The sequence below is a fragment of the Brassica napus genome, chromosome C4, assembly GCF_020379485.1.
Source record: "Brassica napus cultivar Da-Ae chromosome C4, Da-Ae, whole genome shotgun sequence".
Lineage (NCBI taxonomy): Eukaryota > Viridiplantae > Streptophyta > Magnoliopsida > Brassicales > Brassicaceae > Brassica > Brassica napus.
In genome coordinates, this window is record NC_063447.1 from 11,492,563 (window position 1) to 11,509,671 (window position 17,109).

At 33.2% G+C, this 17,109-nt stretch overlaps 2 protein-coding genes and 1 long non-coding RNA gene across 4 annotated transcripts; 1 reads left to right on the forward strand and 2 right to left on the reverse strand.

The window, feature by feature from the left end:
* Positions 1–7,357: 7,357 nt before the first annotated feature.
* On the reverse strand, positions 7,358–16,950 carry LOC106451165. Of its 2 annotated transcripts, none has more exons than XR_007322010.1 (4): positions 16,940–16,950; positions 8,320–8,439; positions 8,048–8,188; positions 7,358–7,978 (listed from the first exon to the last, which is right to left on the reverse strand). It is a non-coding gene; the product is annotated as an uncharacterized LOC106451165 (long non-coding RNA). The 2 variants fall into 2 exon arrangements; XR_001289512.3 differs by lacking the exon at positions 16,940–16,950 and adding an exon at positions 8,671–9,738.
* On the forward strand, positions 9,866–12,675 carry LOC106451162 (serine carboxypeptidase-like 46). Its single transcript, XM_013893032.3, has 10 exons — positions 9,866–10,383; positions 10,486–10,587; positions 10,675–10,770; positions 11,074–11,166; positions 11,259–11,338; positions 11,431–11,712; positions 11,791–11,915; positions 12,033–12,125; positions 12,197–12,314; positions 12,393–12,675. The coding sequence occupies exons 1-10, from the start codon at positions 10,131–10,133 to the stop codon at positions 12,540–12,542; spliced, it is 1,392 nt and encodes a 463-aa protein (XP_013748486.1). The 5' UTR covers positions 9,866–10,130; the 3' UTR covers positions 12,543–12,675.
* On the reverse strand, positions 14,878–16,281 carry LOC106451161 (histone chaperone RTT106). The gene is made up of 2 exons (XM_013893031.3): positions 15,990–16,281; positions 14,878–15,452 (listed from the first exon to the last, which is right to left on the reverse strand). The coding sequence occupies exons 1-2, from the start codon at positions 16,212–16,214 to the stop codon at positions 15,063–15,065; spliced, it is 615 nt and encodes a 204-aa protein (XP_013748485.1). The 5' UTR covers positions 16,215–16,281; the 3' UTR covers positions 14,878–15,062.
* Positions 16,951–17,109: the final 159 nt, after the last annotated feature.

Here is a 17,109-nt window from a genome sequence, read left to right on the forward strand (position 1 = left end):
ATTCCCTTGAGAAATCTCCTGGATTTTCAGTGAATGACCATGTGAACTTTCTATGATTTTACGCATCATTGTAGTGCCTGGATGGCCAAGGCGATCATGCCATAATGTGAACTCTTCTGGGTTCCATTTTACTAAAAGATTTGATTCGATCTCATCGATATAAGTATGATGTAGTCCCGAAGGAAGTTCTGGAAACTTTTCTAATATGTGTTTTCTGCCACATTTCTCAGAAGTTACATACATGTATTTCTTTTCATCCTCAGTTGCAGACTGAGTATCATATCCGTGAAGATATATGTCTTTAAAACTCAACAAATTCCTTTTAGAACTTGGAGAATATAAAGCGTTATTTATGGAAAATTTTGTTCCATTCGGCAAAGTAAAGTTTGCTTTACCAGTTCCTTCAATCACGTCTGCAGGGCCTGATATTGTATTGACGACAATTCTTGTCGGTTTTATATCAGAGAAATATCTATTTTGTCTCAGAATAGTGTGCGTTGTTCCACTATCTGGTATGCATATTTCACGAATTTGTTTCTTGGATTTTGCTCCGTTAGCATTATGATCCATTTCTGAAATTGTCATAAATATAAAAGGAAACATAAAATTCATTCATATAAGGAAAAAACACAATAATTATACATTAAGGTGACGTTAAAAACATCATTATTTGTTTAACAGGAAATGTAATAATTATACATGACAATATTGAAAACTATTCAATAGTTTTATTATAAGCATTTCGGCTCTCTTCAGGAGTAATCTAGTCCAGCTCATTAGCGAAGTCGGAGGCATCGAGGTACGAAGTTCCTTCAAAGTTTTCAGTGAGGTTCACTTCTTTAGCTTTGCCTTTCGTGGACTCTTGATATAACTTACAGAGATGTGAAGGAGTACGACAGGTACGAGACCAACGTCCTTTACAGCCACATCTGTAACACACTGTCTCACGCTTCTGGGTGGTATCCTCTTGAGTTTTTTTACCCTTGGAAACTTTCCCGGGTCTAACCCACTTGTTAGATCCCCTCCATTTGGGATTGTAAGTTTTTCCACGTTTGTTGTTGAAACGGCGACCATGACCTCGATTGGCCTGGTTTCTTCTTTCCGAATTTTCTATCGCCATAGCATTCACTTCAGGGAATGCTTTGGCTCCCGTAGGTCGGGAATTGTGGTTTTTGATTAAGAGCTCATTGTTCTTTTCAGCTAACATGAGCGCAACCATCAATTCAGAAAATCTCGTGTACCCGCATTTTCTGTAAATTTCGGGCAAGAAGTAAAGTTGTTTGTGGAAAGTGATATATGTTTTATTCATCATTTCTGCCTCAGAGACAGGATTACCACAATACTTCAGGAATGCAACTATCCGCAGGACAGCGGAATTGTAATCCTCAACCTTCTGAAAATCTTGGAACCTCAGATTTTTCCACTCTTCTAGAGCGTGAGGAAGGTTGATTTGTCTCTGGTTATCGAACCTTTCTTTTAAAGTTTGCCACAGTTCAGCTGGGTCCTCGACGTTTGCATAGTCGTGCGTTAGATTTTCATCTAAATGCTTCTTCAGGAAGATTATCGCTTCGGCTATATGCTCGGGTGGTGATTTATTACCGATTATAATTGTTTCAGTTATCTTTTTCATCACCAGATATGGTTTCACGTTTGTGACCCATCCGGCGTAATTTTCGCCAGTTATTTTTAATGCTGGGAACTGAAGTTTCTCGATGTTTGCCATTTTGAATTTCTAAAGCACATAAATAAAAATTATTAGAATATTATTAATATTAAAATGAACCGTTTACATAAATCATGCAGGCAATTACAAGGAGAAGCGATGTAAAGAAAATTAAACCGATATTCATCTTAAATTCACTCGGAGTAAATTCTCCAACGAATAAACCATAAATAGAAACACAAATAAAAATGGCACATAAAAACAAAAGTGCGCGAATCATCTTTCTTGAAATGGAAAAATCGGAGGAGAGCGATTTGAAATTTTTGAGAGAAGATGAAATGTTTTGGATGATGAAATGGAGTGAAAATGAGTTGTATTTATAGATGGAAATCACTGTTCATGACCGTTTGAGAAAGGGAAAATTTTTGAAAAATTTTCTTTGTGACCGTTGGTGATAAATCGAGTGCACCAAAAATCAGTCTGAAAATATTGTATTAAACAGTCAATCAAATCTATAAAATTTCATAAAAATTAATAAAAGTAAAAATTATGGCAACAAATCATGCGACGGCTCAGCCGGTCAATGCAGAGTAATAAATTATACGGCAGCTCGGCCGACCAATTAACAATAAACAGAATATAAGGCGGCTCGGCCGTCCAATTAAAAATAAACAGAATATAAGGCGGCTCGGCCGACCAATTAACAATAAACAGAATATAAGGCGGCTCGGCCGACCAATAAATTAATCAAATTATTAATAAATAATATAGGCGGTATTCCGGCCATTTTAACATGATATAAATAATAGTAGATGCGGTATACCGACCATTATAGCAGGGTATAAATGATACAAATAAATTTTACCAGAACTGAGAACGATCGTGCTGATAACGTATTATAAAATAACTTATGATTTTATTGTATTGAGAAATTTAAATAAGAGTAAAAATTTATACCCGTAGGAGAAGATAACACTGATAACAAGAGAAGATGTGTTATTAGAAGGAGAAGGAATGGTGTGTTACAAACGATCGAAACGATCGTTTATATAGAAATGAAAAAGTGAAGTTACTGTGCATGCATAGTGACAGTGGACTCCACAACGTTTATAATGTCAAAAGTTTCGGCCATAAATATTGACGTTTGATTCTTTTTACGTTTATAACAATATCAAGGTTAAACTTTCCTCTGCTCCGCGGGTTAAGAACTTAAGAAGAACGTCAAGGTTATTAGGTTAAGCTCTCCTTTTGACCTTAAGAAAGAAAGAAAGAAAGAAAGAAAAGAGATTACCGTCATTTTTAAGATAAACGTTAAATTTTAATGTATTAATTGGTCAAAGTTTAAAGTTTAATGTGAATCTACATTGGATAATTCCAAGCTTGTGGAAACTTAACATATTATTAGATGTTTAATATGTTAAGATAAACACAATAAGGAAACCTAGAAATAGGAAAAGGAAGTTTCGATTTAGGTTAGGTTTGTGTTTTCTATATCCCACATGTTAAAGAGACATGTTAAAGGGAATTGTCTTTCATATAAATATAGGTCTAATGTAGAGGTGTTCCATATGATCTAAGAGAAACATATTGAGAGCTTTAGTTTTGAGTAGTTTCTAAAGCTAATAAGAAAAGTTGTTCTTATAACTCTTTGTGTTTCTAAGAGATCTGAATTGGTATCAGAGCTTGCCTCACATGAGTTCAATCTATTCGGTGAAGAGAATAGATTTGAAGCTATGGCAGCTGAGGTGGATTCTATCACAAGAAGCAAGACGTGTGAGCATGTGGATAGATCGGCTGGTGTTAAATATACACGGGTATGTGACACACGGATGGAAGCGTGTAACACGACTCACGTAGGAGTGTGTAACACAAAGGTGGAAGCGTGTAGCACAACGAACATACCAATGGAGTCAAGGTTCTCAAAGGATGAAGACGAACTAGAGATAAAATTGTTGGGTGTTGAGCAGAAGGCCGACATCCTTACCAGAGCTCACGTACGCAAGATGGCGGACGTGACCAGAGTTATCGTCGCAGTGAGCTTAAGCCACAAGACTCATCGCAACTTAAGTGAAGAGGTCAGGAGAAGGTTATACAAGAACCAGGCCGATTCTAAGAAGAAGCGGTACGGAAGCGAGGAGAGCATCCGGTCTAACCTTGAGAAAGATGTGAATTCAATGGGTGGATTCGCACACCATGGTGTGGTGAAGGAGGATTACTTGATGATTAAGTTCAAGCAAATGAGAAGCTTAATCAGAGTTCAAGAAATTGATCTCTCTAATTCAAGTTGGAATTAAGGGGGTGAATGTTGGATAATTCAAAACTTGTGGAAACTTAACATATTATTAGATGTTTAATATGTTAAGATAAACACAATAAGGAAACCTAGAAATAGGAAAATGAAGTTTCTATTTAGGTTAGGTTTGTGTTTTCCATATCCCACATGTTAAAGGGAATTGTCTTTCATATAAATATGAGTCTAATGGAGAGGTGTACCATATGATTTAAGAGAAACATATTGAAATCTTTAGTTTTGAGTAGTTTCTAAAGCTAATAAGAAAAAATTGTTCTTATAACTCTTTGTGTTTATAAGAGATCTGAATCTACATATATAAAAGATGACAATATCAATCTATCCACCCTAAAAGATTGAGACATGATGATGTTGCAAGTTTTGTTGGGGAGAGTCTAGGTCTACCAATCTGGCAACGATAATGTGGATGAGCTTTTTAAGAATGGCTTCATGATCAAAAACCACATAAGCTTTGGTTTTATAAAAAGATCTGTATAAGAGATAGTTTATTATACATTTTCAAAAGTTATTTCGAAACTAATTTTTTATTTGTGTTTTTAGTCTTACAGTTTGGCTCGGTTTTATCGAGTTAAAAATTTAACTAGTTCTGTTTTTGGAGATGTGTCACGTGGACAGATTTTATCCATCTTGATTCTTAGTAGATTGTTAATAAATGAAGTTCTCTTTGGAGAACTAGAAACATAACAAGAGTTTGAGAACAATACTAAAAGTCATTTCTACAACAATTCTTGTAAGCAACATTTACAGTTGATGATTCTCTTTTGTATTCGTACAGTGTTCTAACAAATACATAAAGTAAGTGGATTTGGATGTGTCCTAGCTTATCATTAAAATAATCAATATATGACTATATAGTAGATATATATTTTGATATAGAAGAGAAAAAGGGAGGGGACAAAAGGTACAAAATTGGTTGAAACCCTAAATGAGAAGTGGGTGTGATAGGCATGCGGCTCTTTGATTGATTTCCATTCCCCACCATATACACTTTTGCACCATTCCCCGAATCCTAATAAAACAAGCTTTTCTTACTATCGGAGAGCCTAACACATATTATTGATTTCCTATTCTGTTAATGAACTTTTCTTCCAAAGTTTCAGACCCTTTCCAGTTTGACCTAGTTAACAATCTTTCTACAAAAGTGATGTGTGATGGGAATATAGGATTGAACGCAGCAACTCTTAACATATGGGTATTGTTTTTTATGTGTGATTTACTGTTTACTATAAACTAGGTGTTTTCCTGCACAGTGTGTTTTTCTGCACCATGTGCAGTAATTTTTTTTTAAATCTAACTTATTTTTAAAATAAATTTTATTAAATATTATAGATTTTACTATTTTCTTACTAATATTTAATATAGATTTGATATAAATTAAATCAATTTGTATAAAACTAATAAAAATAATATAAAATTGTATAATTATCAAATATGTAACCTAAACAATATTTATAAAATTTATAGATATATAAGACTAATGATCTTACGATTAGATATTTAAATTTTTAAAAAATTGTATAAATTTTTGAAAGCTTTAGTAATACAAATTGTATAAGTATACAAAATAATAATATTTCGAAATTTGAAATGTTATATATGAATATATTTATTTTATAGATGATATATGAACTATTACCATATTTTTAAAAACTTTACCAAAAAGAAATATCAATATTAAATGTAATATATGAATTATTACCATATTCTAATAAGTTTGTCAAAAATATAAATCAACATTAAATGAAATTATCCATGTCATATTTTTTCGGAAGTTATGTCATCAATTTCAGTAGCCATGCCATATTTGTTTTGTGAAATTGATTGTAAAAAAGACACGTGGCAAAATCACTTCGTAAATATAGTCTAGGGAACAACTGAAAATGAAGCATATTATGTTCACATAGAAATATAAAACAAAATTTCCCGCTTAGATTTTACAGATTTAGGATTTAAATTATACTCAACCTGCTGGAACACTACATCACTATTAAATGGAGTAAACAATAATGTTATGATTGGTCAAAGTTGAATTCAACAAAGCTAAGATAGCACCATTTAACGTAGGTAATTAGGAAAGTTCAAAGTCCAGACACCTTGAGAATGAAGGTAGAAAATGGAACAAAAGTTTGACTAACAAAAGCGGTCGGGACCTATTGATTTGGTCCCCATCACGTTTTGATTTGGTGAGGTAAGTGTAGACAAGGAGATTGAACCCCATCACGTTTTGATTTGGTGAGGTAAGTGTAGACAAGGAGATTGAACGCATATCTTCTTTTGCTATAGACTAGAGACTTTTCCGGGCTACGCCCGGATTTATTTTTATAAATTGTTAGCTGTTTGAAAATATTAATTTATTCATATTAGAATAGTTACTTTATATATATTGGAAACAGCAAAAAATATAAATTATCATAATGAAGTTTAAATGATTATAATGTAAAATAAAAAATAATAATAAAACACACACATGTTACATTACTCAAAATATTATTACAGTATAAAAAATCAGGTTTAAACTCAAATCATTTTAAATTTTGATTTCCTAACTTATTCATTCCCTCTTTCTTTCAGATTTGTATTACTTAATTAGTGGCTAATGTTTTTTTTTTAGTTTTATCAATAAAACTAATCTTTCTAGAAGTATGCATGAAAAATATTTCAACTTCAAAAGTGTTGGATCTGATAAATATTTTTGCAAATACATTGATAAAAGGTAGACATTTAATTGCTTATTGTGTATTTTCTGAAAATCCATAAAAGTTGAGAAAATAGAATGGTTTCCATGAGGTTTTTATGTCGTGCAGATATCTCTACTAAGTATTATATGTTATTCTCTGCTAAATATTATTTTTCTAATTTTTCGTTTTCAGGAAAATTAATAGAGATATTAATTTATAGTTATTTAAAATCTATGATAAAATGATACATTTATGTAAAACATTACGGTGTCATTTTACATTAATTAATTAATATAAAGAAATATTAGTTGACAATTATGAATTATAATTTTTAAGAAAATTAATTGAATTTGTTGAATTGCTATGAATTTATAGTTATTTAAAATCTATAATAAATGATACATTTATGTAAAATAGTAGCGTGTCATCTATAATAAATTTTGCAGATTTTTAAGTTTTATAAATTTTAATTATTTATTAGTAGGTATAACTTGTGACTTATGAATTATTCATGTTAATATCTTATGAAAAAAGCAAGATGCTAATATTTATTGACGGAATTCGTGGTGTTTTGCTAATAGAAAATAATGTGTTGCTTTCTAAGAAACTTGGGTTTTGTTTTACTTGTCGCGTCATTGGTGTTCTTCATAACAATACTCTGTTGTTTCATTAGTCAAAAAAAATCTCTGTTGTTTCTTCTGCATATATAACTAATTTAATATATACATTAGTGAAAGCAAAGACAGTAAAATACTGCAGAATATAGATTAATACACGTAGAAAAAAGAGACTCTCAAATCTCCAAACAATAAGCCAAAACTCTAATATACTAAGAGCAGGACTTGGTTATACTTGTTTCTCCGTTGGTTGATTCAAGAGGTAGAAAAAGTGTACAATCATAGCAACATGCTGATCACAAGCACATACACACATATACAGATGTTGGCTCATAAGCTGTTTAAAGAACACTATTGAAAGAAGCATAAACTTAGGCGAAGCTCTGCCATTCAAAAAGTTTATAATCTATAATCACAGTAGTACGATAAATGTTTCCTAAAGAAAAAGGTGAGAAGAAAACCCCTTCAATTCCACAAATCATTTTGGTTCTAAGTAAACTGGTGAAGGGCAATAAATTTCTTCTCGCTGAGCAGTAGAAATGGCCTGGCACCTAATCCCTATTCTCAAATATTGGTTAAATTTTAAGATCAAGGGCCAAGAGGCAAACAAAATCTCAGTAATTGGAATTAAAAAAAAAAACTGTCAGCATCATTATAGCATACCTTTTGTACTCTCTGATATGTTTGATCATTGATCATCATCCACCTGCTGATACATTCCAACTTTAAAACAATCAATTGAATAAAAGAGTATATATAAAAACCAAAGCATACTTACAACGTTTACTGCCCAATTGTTCTGGATACAATTTACTTTAGCCCTGTTCGCTATCTCAGTTCCCGTAGTGTAAACACATTCTACGATATTTGGGTTACTCAGGAACAGAACCGAGCTACATGTGCATATATCTTTTAAGCTCTGGAAAAACAGCAAAAGTGAAGACTAACAACATATGATATATATTTTTCTTAAAATACTATACAAACAAAATTAATAGGAATCTGCACCTTAATTTGTGATTAAATAAGAAAAATATGTAGAAAGAAAACCTTGTTAGAGAAAGACTTCGTGCGGGGAATTTTTTGAATCCCCTGATTCCTATGGTTGGTCTTTGGAACAATCTTGATTCTCATTCTCTCAGATCTTCATAGAATCACAGCACCAATAACCTACAGCATGTGCATGAATGCATCAAATCATTAAGAAAAGAAACATGGTGTTGATTTCAGATGAGAACATAGCATATTTATCCTAAAAACAACAGTTTTTGAAGTTTATTCTATAATATACGACGCTGCCGAAGGTGGGGATTCCGCTGGATAAGCAAAGAATGGATACATTGATAATCCTAACTACTTAATATCATATTCGATGAGAACGATCGTAAGAAAAAAAAGAACCTTTCTTCTATGATGGCCGAACGACGAATCTAATGGATTTTACGGATATCCCTGCAACTTCCGGCGACCAGAGCATCCTAATCCTCCTTACTCAATCCCCCGCTAATCATCTGCTTATATAGTATATGATAGATTTACCATCCCAACAGACTTTTGTGAGCGTCAACTAGATACTTTTACAAAGACTTGTAGTTAGGTGTCGTCTAACAGTTTAATTTTTTTCATAATGCCATACATTTAAATAAAAGTCTGTGTTTTATTCTTTATATACATATTTTATAATGTTCTATATACAACTAAAATTGTCGAACGTGATGCCTTAAACAACCGGTTCATTTGCCTATGCTCCAAACCGGACTTGTTGTAGTGAATTGTTATCCGTTTTGAAAGGATGCGGTTCAATTTGCAAATGAAGGATAGACGAGAGACGTTAAGACTTAAGACTTAAGAGGGTGTGGATGGGGCATCAACATCTCTATAATTTTCTCAAATCTTTCGTCTCATTTACATGAGTTGTTTCTATCCACCATAGTACCATGCGTAGAGAAAAATAGGACCACACCCATGTCCTTCCTAACTTTTTTCTGTTTTTATTTATAAAATGAGAGGAATTGAATAAAGAAATTTAACAACAATGATAAAAGGACAACATGACTTTTTGTGGTTTGAGTGAAGTCCAGCCACGCTAAGCTCCATTTGCTGATCACATCATCAACCGTTTCTCATTGTTTATTCATGTTCGTTGTGAAAAGTTAATTGCAAATTTCTATGCAATAAAAAGGTTGAATCATTCATAACAAGGCCTTAAGAGTGACTACAGGAAGAAACATAAACCTACTAATTTATGGAGCAACATTTTAGGAACGCTCCTGCATATGTTAGTTACTACTACTACTACTTCAACAAAACAATAAAATAATATACAAATATTATTGGATATCTCAAAACTCCAAGCCAATAATTTCTCAAATGAGAGTTCTCTAATTATCAAATACCAATTTAGAAAGCTTTCTATAATGCTACTTATTTAGTTATTTTTGTTATTTGACACAACCTCATTAATTATATAATTTTACCTTCCATAATACAGCTAATGATATATATACAAATCTAAACTACTGGTAGCTAATGTGAGAATAATGAATAGCTCAATACTATAATATATAGCTTGTTATGTAATAGTTACATACATGCGGAAATGTTAACGTGCAACTCACTGCATTAGTACTCGACAAAGATTATAAAAACTATAACAAAAAATTATAAAAATTAACTTACCTGTAAATCACGCGGCTTACGGCTTTTGCAGAGAAGCAAAAATATTTACAAAATACTCTCGATATTAACAACAAAAAGATATGAAAAGGTGATTTCTTGATATAAATGCCGTACCATATGAGAAAGAAAAAAGCCAGAACCCAAAGTTTATCTTCTATTCTCTATTGACTTAGACAAGAACCATGATGTCTCACCGGCAATGCCTAACGATAGTGACTGCCCTAATTTTGCTTCATGCTCTGAGTTTAGTGAGCTCCACTGTTATGTCCCGGGCTGACCGGATCACCAGTTTACCCGGTCAACCCAAGGTAGGGTTTCAGCAGTACTCTGGTTATGTCTCTATAGACGAGAAGAAACAGAGAGCTCTGTTTTACTACTTGGCTGAAGCAGAAGCCAAACCCATCTCTAAGCCTCTCGTCCTTTGGCTCAATGGAGGTTAGTAGTTGAATCTTTTGCTAAAAACCAAATTCAAAATTTAGAATCTTTTTATCTTCTTTATTACACTTTGAAACCTAAAGATTATGATCTTTCATACAGGACCTGGATGTTCATCATTGGGTGTTGGTGCATTCTCTGAGAATGGACCTTTTAGACCAAAAGGATCAGTCTTGGTGAGGAATCAGCATAGCTGGAATCATGGTAAAAGTCTTTATATATACTTTAGAATTTTTCACATCTCTGTTCAAGAAATATAATTGTATTAAACTGAGTTCTTGAATTATGCAGAGGCGAATATGTTGTATCTGGAAACACCTGTTGGAGTTGGATTCTCTTATGCAACTGAGAGCTCTTCGTATGAGGGTGTCAACGATAAGATCACTGGTAACAATCACAAATGAGTTTAGTTTTCTTGTGATGATGATAATGGGGTGCATGCGATATGTTGCTTGTTAGATCACTTTCTACAGGAAAATAATGTTATAAATATACTTCCCATTAAAAACAGATACAGCTTTTTTCTATGTTTGTTCTTTCTCAGTCTGACAAAAAGTTGATAAAGGTTGGAGCTTTTTGCAGAATCCAGATCGCATCTGAAGAAATTATTCTCTTCTTGTTTGTCTTGACATATCAGACATTCTAATCTTTGTCTCTATGTGGCATTTTTCTTGAAACAAAATTTTACAGCAAAAGACAATCTTGTGTTCTTGCAAAAATGGTTCAAAAGATTCCCTCAGTATCTTAACAGAAGTCTCTTCATCACTGGTGAAAGCTATGCTGGTAAAGATTTACTCTACCTCTATGTTGAACTTTTCATAGTTAAATGTATTAGTGTTACAAAAAAATGTATTAATTACATATGAATTTTTTAGGTCATTATGTTCCTCAGTTGGCTCAGCTTATGATTCAATACAACAAGAAGCACCATTTGTTTAACCTCAAAGGCATTGCTGTGAGTTTTTTTTTTTCATTCATGCACACTTTCAACTTTGTGATTGTTAACCGGTTTTTGTTTTGTCTTTAATTGATTTCTTGGTTTTGTAGCTTGGCAATCCGGTTTTGGAGTTCTCTACCGATTTCAACTCACGAGCAGAGTATTTCTGGTCTCATGGGTTGATATCGGATCCAACTTACAGAATGTTCACATCTTATTGTAATTACTCACGGTTTGTGAGTGAGTACTATAGAGGAGACGTCTCAAGTATGTGTTCTAAAGTTATGAGTCAAGTTAGCACTGAAACAAGCAGATTTGTAGACAAATATGATGTTACTCTTGACGTGTGCATTCCTTCTGTGTTATCTCAATCCAAAGTAGTTAGCCCTCAAGTGAGTTCAGAAACCAATAATATTTTCTGATTATTTTCTATACATGAATATACTGATTTTTTTTTTTGAATGGTTTAGCAAGTGGGGGAGACGGTGGATGTATGTGTAGAAGACGAGACGGTTAACTATCTAAACCGGAGAGATGTGCAGAAAGCTCTCCATGCTCGGCTTGTCGGAACTCGAAAATGGGCCGTGTGCAGCAAGTAACGTCACTTCTGCTGGATTTTAACCTTAAATTGTCTATAGTCCATTTGATTCGCTTTTTAAATGATGAAATACCTACAATTTACAAAAGGGTTTTATTATGATGATGACGACAGTGTGCTGGATTACGAACTACTTGATGTGGAAGTACCAACGATAAATATTGTTGGAAGTCTTATCAAAGCTGGAGTTCCAGTTCTTGTGTACAGGTAACTCAAATGTTTCTAATGTGAGTTGTGTTTAACTTGTCTTAATGTGTACTATTTTGTAATAATAACAGCGGAGATCAAGACTCCGTGATTCCATTAACGGGAAGTAGAACATTGGTGAAGCAACTGGCTCAACAATTGGGACTGAGTACAACCGTGCCTTATCGTGTTTGGTTCGCAGGACAACAGGTTAGCTTCGGGTTTTCCAGTGTCAAACCGTTTTAAAAGATGTGGAACGTACGTAGTAATTAAGGTGTGGTGTTATAGGTTGGTGGTTGGACTCAGGTTTATGGGAACGTATTGGCATTTGCAACGGTGAGAGGAGCGGCCCACGAGGTACCGTTCTCGCAGCCCGAGAGATCACTTGTGTTGTTCAAGGCCTTCTTGGGTGGTAATCCTCTCCCTGAAGAATTCTGATGTTATTTCCATTTTCTGAGCTTGTAAGTAAAAAATTATTACATCCTTTGGTGAAAAATATTCCAAAAAGGTTATACATTTGATTATGGCAGATGTTAAAAGGAAAATACTTGAAAATTTTCTTTTCGTGACATTAGGTTTCGGCCGATCCCAAAAAGAAATGTATTGATTATCTAAATTGATCGGACCATATATATGCAATAACTATTTAAAACTTTTTAAAAAAGCTCAGAAGTCAGAAGTCCATGTTTCATAAACAAAACAAGAATATGATTTGCTCAATACAACTAACACTTAAAAAGGATCAAAAGTAGATTAGCATAGAGAGAGATTTCTCATATAGAGAATTAGTAACGCCTTGGAAAGCAACACCGTTAACGTTCCACAAACCAGCAACAACATAACGAGGTCAAACTGCATCATTCCAAAACCCAAAGATAGTAGTAGTATAAATGATTGCTTAAAGAACACTTATATTTCCATCTTTTATGGCTTTATCAAAGGACCTAGAACAACCTTGAGATCGACCACCAAACGATGGAAAGGAGACTAAAACAATTAGGGACCTAGGCCCAAAAATGGTGGAATCAAGATTTGAAGTTACCAGGTTCTAAGAAAAGGAAAGCAACCCTCATATTATCCTTCTCCGTAGTATTCACATCTCTAAATGGACATAGTGGCGGTGGATGTAGCTGACCGTAGCCACTGTAGTAGCCTTGAAACCTCGTCTTGGTTGGTGGTGGAGCATCCATTATTGGTGGGTATAGAGGCGACGGACCTGCAAAATTTATACAGAATATAAACGCATGCATGTTATTTATCATTTAATTTTCGAAGTACTGTCATATAAAAAAATAAAAAATTTACCAAAAAGAAAAGGAAATTATGAAAGCAAATGTGATTTGATCATTTGAGGGTTGCCTTGTGGTTGATTTGGCTCATGAGAAACATGATAAGATGTCATCGTGAAGATTTAGATTCGTAACTCGTTTGGCAATGTAAACTGGAAAGTTCAAAGAACATTGATTCAGAAAACTGATAATTTGAAAGAAATTCAGAACATACACGCCATTCTTCTGTCTGTTCTCATTTCTTTTTTAATTTTAAGAAACTAACCTGATTAGTAGTGACTAGAACAAAACCGAAGTTGGCTTTGTTGAGGGAAAGGCACTTTAGCAATTGTGGTGTATTTGACGTGTTGGCTTTAAAACAATTAGTGAACATATATTTTTCAATCATTTGAAGCTGAATAACATATACATATTAACCATTAATAATTTGGAGATCATAGATGAATATTTTATCTCCCTATACCTATGACGGTTCTGGTTGGCTTGCAACAATGTGACGAGCTACTTGGCATTTTGATCCAGTTTAATCCGAATTGAGTCGGTGCCTTCCGGTTGGGCTCGAGTCTAAAATTACAAAGTCCTCTCCTTTCTATCTACTATAGCTTTTTGTTCCAGTTAATAATTTGTAATTTTTTGTTTCCACAAAAACTATTAAATTTAAAAGGATTTTGATGCTACAAAAAATTAAAAACCATGAAATGTGGAATCACATGTCGCAATCATTATGATTAGCACTCATCTTCATCATTTAAGAGGTGGGCGCGATTCCTCAGGGCTCAATTTCATTGACCATCTTTAATGCAACACTTGTTTATAAACATTCCTCAACATTATTACTATCTCTGTTCCCAACATTATTACTATCTACGTTCCCGAAAATAAGATTTTCTAAATTTATTTTTTGTTTTAAAATAAAAAATTTTCTAAAAATTTAAGATATTTTAGTAGTTAATGTTTAAAAGTTATATATTTTTAAGAAACATTAATTGAAAATATTTAAATTGGTTAAATACTATTGGTTGATATTTATTAAAAAATTATAATAACATAAATAATAAATTTAATTGTAAATATTTATTATATTTTTAATATGCGTGAATACTCTAGAAAATCTTTATTTCGGGAACATAAGGAGTATTATTTTTACAATAAAGGCAACACAACACATTTCCCATCTGAGAGCATCTCCGATGTAAATTTTTATATTTTTCTCTAAAACATAGATCTCAGATCTCTCTATTATAGACTATATAATAGAATTCCTCTATTTTAAAGGAAAACATAGAAAATTCTTGCTTTTTTGTCTCTATATTTAAAGATAGAAATAACAATTCTCTATATTTTCCTCTATAAATAGAGAAATTCTATCATGAAAACATACATTAGAGCAAACCCACTTCTATAATAGAGTTTCTCTGTTTTAGAAAAAAAATATAGAAATACAAACAAACAGGGTGGGTTAGATATATCTAAATGCGAGTACATTTTAACTTAACGTCTGAAATATTGCCATTGAAACTCAGTTGTTAATGCCCACTCACAAGAGAATTAACCATTAAGTTACAACAATATAGGATTAAAGAAAGAAAGAGAACCTAATTAAGCAAATTCTCATCTGAATAAAAAGGGAAATTAAAGAAGAAGAAGTGGAAATAACGAGAGGGACGTTTCAAGGAGAGGCAGAATGAGGTCGATCAAAGTGAACAAGCTGTGCCGCACATTTGGGGCAGTCCTCGACAAGCTTAGGAACCATGAAGTACATGAAACAAGCTTTGCATCCAGCAACAACAAGCACAGCTTCTTCTTCTTCTTCTTCTTCTTCTTCTTCTTCTTCTTCTTCTTGTTCTTCATACTCTTCCTCTTCCTCTTTCTGATTCTCTCTTGATGATGGAGAAGACTCGGATGAAGACTCCTCACTGTCGTAATATGAGCTATCTTCTTCTGAGCAAAATGTTCCACATGATTCTCCACTGTCATTATCTGCATTCATCATCACTTTCCTTGGATCCTCTTTCACTCTCATTCCATTTTTCCAGTTTATATAGTAAATCTCTCCTGTCTAAAGAAAAAGAAACCCACCACCAGATTTGGATCAAAAAGTAAAAGATGTAACTCCTTTCCCATATAAAATGCTTTTTATCCTTTTTATTAGTACTCTACTTTCTTATGCACCACCCAAAGTTGTGTTAAGACAAAAAGCTTTGGTCCTAGATCTATAAATAAGCAAATGACTATGTACTTTATACATGTACATATGTAGTAGTATAGAATTGATTAAACAAGAAAGGATACATTTGTTTGCTTGTTTAGAAAAATCATATCTACGAGATGAAAGATTGACTGAAAAAGTATTATAACTATAAATAAACTACGAACTGAGCAATATTTATACGATCTTGGAAACAATAAATGCATCAGAAGGAAACAAGAAGAGCATTAAATAAAAAAGAGTTCTTGCCCCTAATGTACTAAGAAAAATGCATTTAATGCAATCTAAAGTACGAAAACGACACGAGTTCGAAGTTTCTGTAGTGATTAATTTAACCTAAAAAGCGTTTAAAAAAAAGAACGAAGATGAGGAATCTTTTTTGGTTACCTTGAGATCAAGACACTGCTCCCAGTGACAAGGAAGAGATATGTGAGAGTTAAGCTCCAGTGTTCTGTCTGAGATCGGAGGAACATGTTCGTTGCTGCTCTCTTCGGTCGTCGTTGACGATCTTCCGAACCTGTCTCCAACTCTTCTTCTCCGATCACTCAGAGAAAAATTCTGCATTGATTTCTCAAGAGATTTTGTTATCGAATCCATGTTCGGTGCCTTCATCTTCTCCTCTCTCTCTCCCTCAAGAGTAAAGAAAGAGGAACAACGAGAAGATTGTGATGAGAATATTTTTGAAGAAGAAAACAAAAAAAAGAAAGTGAGAGATTGGTTGTTGGTTCACGCGCGCGGTGAGGGTAAAACGCGTGGAGATTCGTTGGTTAAAAGAGAAAGTGGACCAGTAACTGTCAGGACACAAAGTGAATACAGAGGCTCGCACTTTGTCTCACGTCCGTGTTACCGTGTTAGTTGAAAAATTCAGGAGTATACTGGACACGCGCGGGATAGGTGCGTGTAGATATTTAGCTTGTGCGTGTTATTGAATTGGTAAGAGAATAAAAGTTTAAATCTTGGGAAGGGTTAAAGTGGCAAACCTGAGAATTTTATTTTTTTGAAAGAAGGGAAAATTCTGTAAATTTGTTTTAAAATTATAATTAACGTAGGTTTCGAAAAGAATGCCCAGAACATGCTTTATTCTGTTATTACATTTTCTTTTGAGAAATTCTTGGGTTCATCCGGTGAACCTCTAGATTCACCAACCAATAGTGTTTGAGTATTAGATATTTGATATCTTTTAAAAAAAGAAATAAAATTAAATATCCAAATTAGATTATATTTTTAAAATAAAATAATAAAAATACATAAAAATAGTTACAAAAAATAAATAAATTAATATTGTTAAATCTTCAGCAAAATACTAAACCCTATACCCTAAATACTAAACCCTAAACCCTAAACGTTAAACCTTAAATCTTGGATAAACTCTAAACCGTTGGAAAATCTTAAACCCTAAATCATACATTAAAAACTAAATATTAATAACACTAAACCCTAAACCCTAATCACTAAACCCTAAACCCTTGGATAAACCCTGAACCCTTGGATAAATCATAAACTCTAG